Here is a 9,049-nt window from a genome sequence, read left to right as displayed (position 1 = left end):
AACATGTTCCAGGCTTCTCCCTGCCTCACCATGGTACCACAGCTTTAAAAAAAAATTTTTTTTATCTTTGCCTGCAAGTGTCTTTGTTGCTGCATGCAGGCTTTTTCTAGTTGCAGCAAGCAGGTGACTTTGATTCCACTTGCTGACTTTGATCTCACCTGCACTCTGATGCAGACTCCTCATTGTGGGACTGATTCTCGCTCTCTAGCTCATCCCATGGATTGATTATTTAGATCGTTCCTTGCTTTCCAAGGCCACCTTGCCTGAGACTTGCCTAGGGGTCTGTCCCAACTTCTCTCAGATCCAACTTTGGCTCTTAAGACCTCTGTGTGAATCAGAACCCTGGGCCTCTCACTCTTCTGGAAGGAATGGGTGGTTGGCAGGGTGTGCTGAGTTAAAGATGCCTGTAGGGAATGCCTGGTTCGCGTGCTGATGAGAAGGCTCGGAGCTGGAGATGAAGATTTGGGAGTCACTGCTGCAGTACAGGGGCTTACCAGGTGGCACTAGTGGTAAAGAACCTGACTGACAATGCAGAAGAGACACCAATTCAGTCCCTGGGTTGGGAAGATCCCCTGGAGGAGGACATGGCAACCCACTTCAGTATTCTTGCCTGGAGAATCCAATGAGCAGAGGAGCCTGGTGGGCTACGGTATAGGGGGTCGCAAAGAGTCAGACACGACTAAAGCGACTTAGCACATGCGCGTGCATGCACCCTGAAGTACAGGTGGTAGTAGAAGTCAGGAACGTGGATGAGCTGCCCAGGCGGAATGAGGATAAAGGATGAAGCCCCAAGGGGACCAACAGGAAATGGTCAGGTGGAGAGGTGTCAGCACAGAAGACTGACAAGCTGGAGAGGCTTTGGCAAAACTAGGAGAGAGGAGCTCCACAGAAACTGAAGAATCTTCAAAGCAATGATGCGTCAACAGCAGCAAACGCAGCTGAGCCGGCAAGTGCAATGAGATCTGGACTCAACAACTGGGAAGCTACCAGTTAGGATGAGTGGGCTCATGGTCTGGTGGGAGCTGAAGCAGGGTGAACTGTAGGTTCTGCCTGGTGACACAGACAACTCTGGCTGCCCAAGGGGTCTCATCCTCTGTTGACTGGCTACCCTCCCCATCTCCTGTTTCCATTTATGTTTCTCTTAGCTGATACAACCAGATATGCTGCAAGTCTGGATCAATACAATAGTTTGGGATCCATTTTGGTACCATAGAAACTACTGTGAAAGATTTCCTGGGTTCATACACGGTGCTATCTCTCAGTTAACCTCCAGGTTCTGAGTTTGCAAGCTAGTAAACACTTTAGGTGATTCAGCATAATCGAAGTGGCTTTCACCGCAATGCTAGTCCCACATCGTCAACTCCATTGACGACAACTGGCTGGAGGGAGTAGCAGCCTCGGACTCCCTCGCTCTCCATCCGGCCATAGCCACCTCGTGCTTAAACTCGGCTAGCTTCACTAATTTTTTTTTTTTTTTTTGGCTGCGCTGCTCGACGGATTTTTAATTCCCCCATCAGGGCTGGAACCAGGGCCCTCGGAAGTGAAACACAGAGTCCTAAGCAGTGGATAGCCAGGGGATTTCCTTTTTTTTTTTTCTTTTTTGTCTTAAACTTCACTCATTCGTTCATTTATTTTTTTGGCCCCTTCTCTCTCCCCTCAACGGCTCAATTACTGAATAAAACATTTATGCCATACATTCATATCACGTTAATTTGCAAAGCACCTCATCCCATCCGCATCTCACAACACACTCTAGGGCTGGAAAGACAGTCCATGCGGTCGCAGAGGGTCGGACACGACTGAGCGACTTCACTTTCACTTTTTACTTTCACGCATTGGAGAAGGAAATGGCAACCCACTCCAGTGTTCTTCCCTGGAGAATCCCAAGGACGGGGGAGCCTGGTGGGCTGCCATCTCTGGGGTCGCACAGAGTCGGACATGACTTAAGCGACTTAGCAGCAGCAGCATAGACAGTGGCGAGGCGCGCGCACCCCCTGCTGGTGCCCCGGCGCGCTGCAGCCTCTCTGCCCTCCGACCCGTCAGGAGCTCGAGAGGTGGCGGAGACGCGCGTGCCCGCGCAAGGCTTCCTGGGAAATGTCTGGGGTGTAAGTGTCTCAGAACTACAAATTCCAGTACGCCCCGCGCTGCAGCCGCGTAGAGGGCGCTGTCTGGTGATTCGAAATCTCTTGTCAGTGTCGTTAGGAATGCCTCACAAGCCTGACTCACTATTCACGGGAGGCTTTGGGAGAACATAGCTCTTCCTCCGTGGGTGCACGAACTGACTTGACTTCCGCGGCTCCCTCGAGCTCGCTCGGTGTGGCGAATCTGACGCTGCGGCACGGTGGCTGGGCGCGCAAGGCCCGACGGGAAGCTTGTGGAATCTGCTGCGGGAAGAAGAACGCCAGGTTTCCTAGGCAGCCACAGTCATGGCGGCGACCGCCCCCAGGGCTGGGGGCTCCGCACCTGAGGCGGCGGCTTCCGCCGAAGCTCCGCTGCAGTACAGCCTTCTTCTGCAGTACTTGGTGGGCGACAAGCGTCAGCCCCGGCTCCTGGAGCCTGGGAGCCTGGGCGGGATCCCGAGTCCAGCCAAGAGTGAGGAGCAGAAGATGATCGAGAGGGCGATGGAAAGCTGTGCCTTCAAGGCTGCGCTGGCCTGCGTGGGAGGTGAGGCGGGGCCGGGGGGGGGCCCTTGGGAGGCCGAGGGCTTGGGCGGCAGCGGGATCCACTGCTCAGAAGACCACGCACCTAGGAGACGAGGGGGCCCTGGGCCGCGCGACCTTGACCCACCCCACCTGTCAGTGAACTTGAGCAGCTCCTCCCGAGACCCCGAGGTTGTCTTTCGCCTCTGGAAATTCGATCAGGGAATCGGTCCTGGGTCGGGACCTGGGGATTATAAAATGGTTGACTTCATTCATTCATTCGTTCGCTTTAAAATAATTACTTTTCAGCAAATTATTACTGAGCAGTTGTCACGTGCCAGGCAGTGGAAAGACAGAATGAGAGACGAGAGCCTTGTTCTCATGAAGCTAATATTTTAATATACACAGAAAGGAAAGTGTTGAGAAGGAGGACAGTGCTGCAGACCTGGGGCGCAGCACTTGTAAAGGTCTGGCCGGAAGTGACTTCAGGCTAGAAAAAACAGAAAGGCCAGTGAGCCCAATGTGACTGGACAGCTGGAACGAGGGGGAAAGAAGTCTGGACTTGGCATGTTTTTTGTTTTGTTTTTTAATCCTTTGAGGATTTGAGAATGTAGGTGTCCCTCCTGTGTGCTAAGAGGCTGACTACATTTGCAGGTGAGTTGAAGTCTCATTGAGAATGAAAGGAAATTAAGAAACGAATATAGTGAGGGTGGAAACGTGAAATTGAGCAGAAAGAAGAAAGATCTTTTTGGTTGGGAGAAGGCCACAAGAGGTGAGACTGGAGCCTGTGTCTTGAAGGCTTAAGAGAATGAGGTTAGACAAAGAAATGGCTTTTCAAGTTGGGGTGGAGTGGTGCAGGTTGAGCTTTTTGCCTGTAGGCATTAGGACAGTCATTGATGGCTTTTTAGAGTTACCAAGAGCTTGATCACTCATGGTGGAGTGTGCAAAGGGAAGGAAAGTCAGTAGGCAGGGAGACCACGTAGGAAATTTGCTGGACTGAGGCTCAGTGAGACATGGACTGGGTCTTTGTTCATCATTGTGTCTGACCCTAGATCTCTTACATATCTGTTGAAATGATGAGTGAGTCTTTGTACTGTTCCGGGGGGAAGTGATGAAGGCCCTGGGCTAATTTTGGACCTAGTGTCACAGGAGGAAGCAGAGAAACAGCCTTATGTGTGCCTGAAGTTTGGCATGGGAATGACTGGAGAACAGGAGCCATAAGCAGGGAGGTCGGGAGGGGAGGTGCCCATGATTTCATTGAACACATACTGACCTTGAGGTGGCAAGAGGACGTCCATGTGGAAATGTCCAGCAGGCTCAGGAAGGTCAGCTGTGGACCAGAGCATGGCGTTTGCCATTTGGGAACTTTGTGACCTTAGGGAAGTTAGTTTACCTCTCTGAGCCTCAGTTTCTTCGACTACAGAAAGGAATGGAAAATAGTATCTACCTCACAGGATGACTGCAAGGAACAAGTAAGGCTGGGACAATAGGCAATAAAGTGTCAGTAATTGGTACATGGTACTTACCAAATGACTTTTATGAATGTCACCATTGTCAAGGGAGTGATTTCTAAAGTTGATACCTGAACTTGACAGTTTATGTGTGAGAGTGCAGAGAGAGAAAGAGGATTAAAGATGGAATATTGAAGAATGTTAGAAAATGAAAGGAGGAAGAAACAGAAAAAGAGTCAGAGAAGAAGCTGCCAACTAGATTGATCTTGCGTTTTGTAATGTGGAAACCAGGCCAGTGGAGAGCTTCTGAGGCAAGAAGGGGACCGGGTATCCTCTTCACTGGCGGCCATCCAAAAGGTGCAATTTAAGTATGACCCTATTACAGTGATCTGAAAAACGTGCCAAGGAAATCTTCATCTCTGTTCATTTTTAGGATTTGTCTTGGGAGGTGCATTTGGGGTGTTCACCGCTGGCATTGATACCAACGTGGGCTTTGACCCCAAGGATCCTTACCGAACGCCGACAGCCAGGGAAGTCCTTAAAGACATGGGCCAGAGAGGAATGTCCTATGCCAAAAATTTTGCCATTGTGGGCGCCATGTTTTCTTGCACTGAATGTTTAGTAGAATCTGTAAGTGTCCCTGCCTTCTGAGAAAGCCTTGCCTGTTTCCATCCTGTGAGTTCTCAAGAGAAATACCCAGTGCTACTAGAAAGCAGGTCACAAGTGTCCAGTACTTGCTAGATTCAGTTTCCATTAAATGGTCCCTTATTGGAGAAGGACATGGCAACCCACTCCAGTGTTCTTGCCTGGAGAATCCCAGGGACAGAGGAGCCTGGTGGGCTGCCGTCTATGGGGTCGCACAGAGTCGGACATGACTGAAGCGACTTAGCAGCAGCAATGTAAACTTCTTGTGAATTTATGATTTGGGCTTGCCTTATTTTTTTTTTTTTTTGTATAGGCCAGAAGTTGGTTAATTAATTTTTTTATTATTGTTTTTGGCTGCACCTTGCAGCTTGTAGTATCTTAGTTCCCCAACCAGGGGTGGAACCTGGGCCCCTTGCAGTGGAAGCAAGCATGGAGTCCTAATGATTGGATCACCAGAGAATTCCTGGTTAATAATTTTAAACAAGAGACTTATTGGGCAACCTGAGAAGAGATTCTGATTACTTCTTAAATGTGACACTTGGCTCAGCGCTTTGGTACCATGTGCAGGAAGCATTTGTGAACACGTTCAAATTTTAGGAATTATACTTTTGAAAGAAAAAAAGGTTTCCTTTGGGGAGGGACTAAATTAGCCAGCTAGAAACCCTGTCTTTTTTTCCTTAGTTTTCTTGTCTGGCTTGTTTCTTTGGCTCTGAACTGCTCTTCTCCACCCACAGTACCGGGGAAGATCAGACTGGAAGAACAGTGTCATTAGTGGCTGCATCACTGGAGGAGCCATTGGTTTCAGAGGTTAGTAAACAGTTCTCACATGCTTTTCTTTGTGGCCTTGGACAACATGCTGAAGTTGAGATTTCCAAACACGAGTGTTCAAAGGACAGCTCAAGGCATATGTGGAACTTGATATTCTCCTTTCCTGACAAGTAAATCACATTTTCTGTTACTCAGTTTTGGAAACTTCTAGTATCTAGATCAGGGTTTCTGATCCTTGGCATTATTAACATTTTGGACCAGAGGAGTGTTTGCTGGGTGGAGAGGAGTGCTGTCCTGGCCTCTCCCCACTAGGTGCCAATAGCACCCCCTAGTGGTGACAAGTAGAAGTGTTTCCAGTGTACCTTGGGGGAATAAATCAGTGACTTCAGTTGCTCAGTCGTGTCCGACTCTTTGCAACCCCATGAATCGCAGCACGCCAGTACCCCCTGTCCATCACCAACTCCCAGAGTTCACCCAAACCCATGTCCATCGAGTCGGTGATGCCACCCAGCCATCTCATCCTCTGTTGTCCCCTCCTCCTCCCGCCCCCAATCCCTCCCAGCATCAGGGTCTTCTCCAATGAGTCAACTCTTCGCATGAGGTGGCCAAAGTATTGGAGTTTCAGCTTCAACATCAGTCCTTCCAATGAACACCCAGGACTGATCTCCTTTAGGATGGACTGGTTGGATCTTCTTTAGAAAAGGCAGAGGAACAGAGATCAAATTGCCAACATCTGCTGGATCATTGAAAAAGCAAGAGTTCCAGAAAAACATCTATTTCTGCTTTATTGACTATGCCAAAGCCTTTGACTGTGTGGATCACAATAAACTGGAAAATTCTGAGAGAGATGGGAATACCAGACCATCTGACCTGTCTCTTGAGAAACCTGTATGCAGGTCAGGAAGCAACAGTTAGAACTGGACATGGAACAAGACTGGTTCCAAATAGAAAAAGGAGTACATCAAGGCTGTATATTGTCACCCTGCTTATTTAACTTATATGCAGAGTACATCAGGAGAAACGCTAAGGGACAGATAGCCCCAGGTGAAACCCATGGAGAACTATATCTATCTTAGAATAAAGAACTGTCCCCATATTGAACATACGGGAAGAACATAATAATAAGTAATCTCTGGAATGTGTTGCTATGCAGGATAGTACAGAAGCATAGCTGGACCCCATTCAGCCCTGGGAAGCCCATTTGTCCAAAGAGCAAGCTCTGCTTAACTTTCAGCTCCATCATTTCAAACAGACATCTTTCTTCATACTGTGCAGTCGTCATTTTAATTCTGTGTCTAAGTTCTCACAGTAATGGTTTTGCAGTTTAGGGTTCTTAGATCTCTACCCTTTGAAAGCCAAATATAGGTATCCTAGAAATGTTGGATTATCTACTGTAAGCAACCAAGAAACTGGTTCCCTGCCACTTCTCCCTGTTGGCGTATCTATCAAGAGTGCGGAGCAGGGTGTCAGTGACTTAACTTCCCTAATAGTGTCTGTCACTGGGCCACTCTCCATCTGCAGTGCCTGGACTTACCCAAAGCAAAAAAGGCTGTTTTCTCATTTTCTGAGAGGCAGGATGATTTTCTGTCATTAAAGACCTGATTCTCCTCCTCACAGAGCCATTTGTGATTTATGGAGTAACTTCTCCTTTGGTCTTACCGTCTCTCAGCTTTGTCAGGGCCTTTGAGAGGCTCAGCTCCCTCTGGGAGCTTTGATCACCTTCCCAGGAATTTATTCCATAAACAAATCAGAGTAACAGGCCATATGCTTTCACTTGATTCCAAGGGCTGGTTCTGTTAACCAGTTTCCTGCCTGTGAGGAGCTATTTTCACGAGACTAGAAGTAGCGGTTCTTTGGAATGAGAAAAGTTAAACGAGCATACAGTTAGATAAAAGCACACTGGATCAGCTCGTGTGCAGAGCCTCACTGAAGCCTTCCAGCTCTGCTACGCTGAACGATGGGGAACATGTTCGCCAGCTTCTTTACATCCCTAAGTACCCAAACTTCCTGAGTGCAGCTTGACCCAGCGTCTGTCACCACAGGTAATGCCATTTGTGTTTGCTTTACAGCTGGCTTGAAGGCTGGGGTCATCGGCTGTGGAGGGTTTGCTGCTTTCTCCGCTGCGATTGACTATTACCTACGGTGAGAACACTGGTGTCCGGCAAGGACAATGGCAGCCCAGGATCAAGGCTGCTCTGTGGAGGGCAGCTTCTGTACCACTCCAGGGCACTTGCTGCAGAGACTGAAGACATTCGTTTTCTCTCCCGTACTTGGTGTCGTGAGGGAGCTGCCTGGCTGCAGTCGGCTACCTCTGAGCAGCCACGCTCTCTGCACCTGGACTCGAGCCAGGCTGTGCAGGGTAGATGCCATGCCAGATTCTCTCTTTTGGGCAGTCAAGGAGTCAGTGTGCTGACCTGTAGGAGCTGAGTCCCACAGAGGGGCAGCCCGCAGCCTGTGGTGCTGTGGGGATGGAGGGGACTTGACCCATGCCTGCAGGCATCCGTCTCAGACCTCAGGGCAGGGCCGAGTGGAGCCGTGCCGTCCTGCCGGTCATGTCATTTTGTTCAGTGTTCTGCTATCCTTGTTATATAGATATGGCGTGTGTATGTATTTATATTACAGTTCAAAAGTTTGGCTTATTTTTATTTTCAAATTCCACAACTCCCCAAAATGGTACCAGGTGGCCCAAAGATTGAATTCCAAAGAGAAAGCATGAGCCAGCTCCTGAGAAGTCTGGGAACGCTTGACTCCCGGGGTCTGCAGAGCAGCGTTATCCTCACTGAGATTGCTGCAGTGGCCCAGCCTTGCCCTGAAGAAGCCTGGCCTAAGCGTGTCCTAGGACTCAGTGACATTCCACGCATAACCCTGCTCGCCTCTTCTGCGAAACCCTAGGGCTGGCTGGTGGGAATGCCTGCGGCCTGAGGTACACGTGCGTGTTCTGCCGTGACCATGGGCCCAGGCCTGCATCAAGGACAGTGCGAGGGTTGTATTGCTGTGGTCATCCTGATGACCCAGTCCCAGCAGCCGCTGGTTACAACCACTCCATGTTCAGGAGCTGCTCTCCACCACCCTGTTCCTCTGATGTCAGGGGTTCATTACTTACTTAAACATTAGAGTTTTTGACTTGACCTGGTAGCCTTTCTCTGACAGTAGCAGCTCAGCCTAATTGTGTGCTATACACAAAAAAACACCCTTTTACAGTCGGGATCTGCTGCAGATGCTGTGTTACTCTGGTGCCTTGGTGGTGGGATGAAGATGAACTTAGGACAAGCAGGTAGCATGGTGGGGGCCTGTAATTCCAGCCGCCTTCAGCCAGTGAAGTGTCTCCTTTATTCCACTAGAATCATTCCTTTGCCTTTTTGGCTGTCTCCCCCACTGTGGGCCGTCTTCTAAAGCTTGCCCACCCTTACCCAGAATTCAGACTCAGCTGAACCATCCAGACATTCTGAGTGTGTGTGAGTGTGTGTGCATACATGAGTGATGATGTCAAGCCCAGCTGGTAACACCTTCCTCTGGCCTTGTCTGCTGTTGCCTTGGGAATGAGCC

At 49.4% G+C, this 9,049-nt stretch overlaps 1 protein-coding gene across 1 annotated transcript; it reads left to right on the top strand.

Moving 5' to 3' along the window:
- Positions 1-2,059: 2,059 nt before the first annotated feature.
- Positions 2,060-8,142, top strand: TIMM22 (translocase of inner mitochondrial membrane 22). The gene is made up of 4 exons (XM_069603115.1): positions 2,060-2,664; positions 4,524-4,720; positions 5,470-5,542; positions 7,573-8,142. The coding sequence occupies exons 1-4, from the start codon at positions 2,427-2,429 to the stop codon at positions 7,647-7,649; spliced, it is 585 nt and encodes a 194-aa protein (XP_069459216.1). The 5' UTR covers positions 2,060-2,426; the 3' UTR covers positions 7,650-8,142.
- Positions 8,143-9,049: the final 907 nt, after the last annotated feature.

Source organism: Ovis canadensis, chromosome 11 (genome assembly GCF_042477335.2).
Source record: "Ovis canadensis isolate MfBH-ARS-UI-01 breed Bighorn chromosome 11, ARS-UI_OviCan_v2, whole genome shotgun sequence".
Lineage (NCBI taxonomy): Eukaryota > Metazoa > Chordata > Mammalia > Artiodactyla > Bovidae > Ovis > Ovis canadensis.
The sequence above is the reverse complement of the archived record's forward strand: the minus strand, read 5'-3'. Positions and strand labels throughout refer to the sequence as shown.

Excerpts from the sequence above, each read along its gene's own strand:
- TIMM22 (XM_069603115.1), top strand. The coding sequence starts at position 2,427 with ATGGCGGCGACCGCCCCCAGGGCTGGGGGCTCCGCACCTGAGGCGGCG. Across the intron at positions 2,665-4,523 it reads TGCGCTGGCCTGCGTGGGAG|GATTTGTCTTGGGAGGTGCA; the intron begins GTGAGGCGGGGC and ends GTTCATTTTTAG. Across the intron at positions 4,721-5,469 it reads CTGAATGTTTAGTAGAATCT|TACCGGGGAAGATCAGACTG; the intron begins GTAAGTGTCCCT and ends CTCCACCCACAG.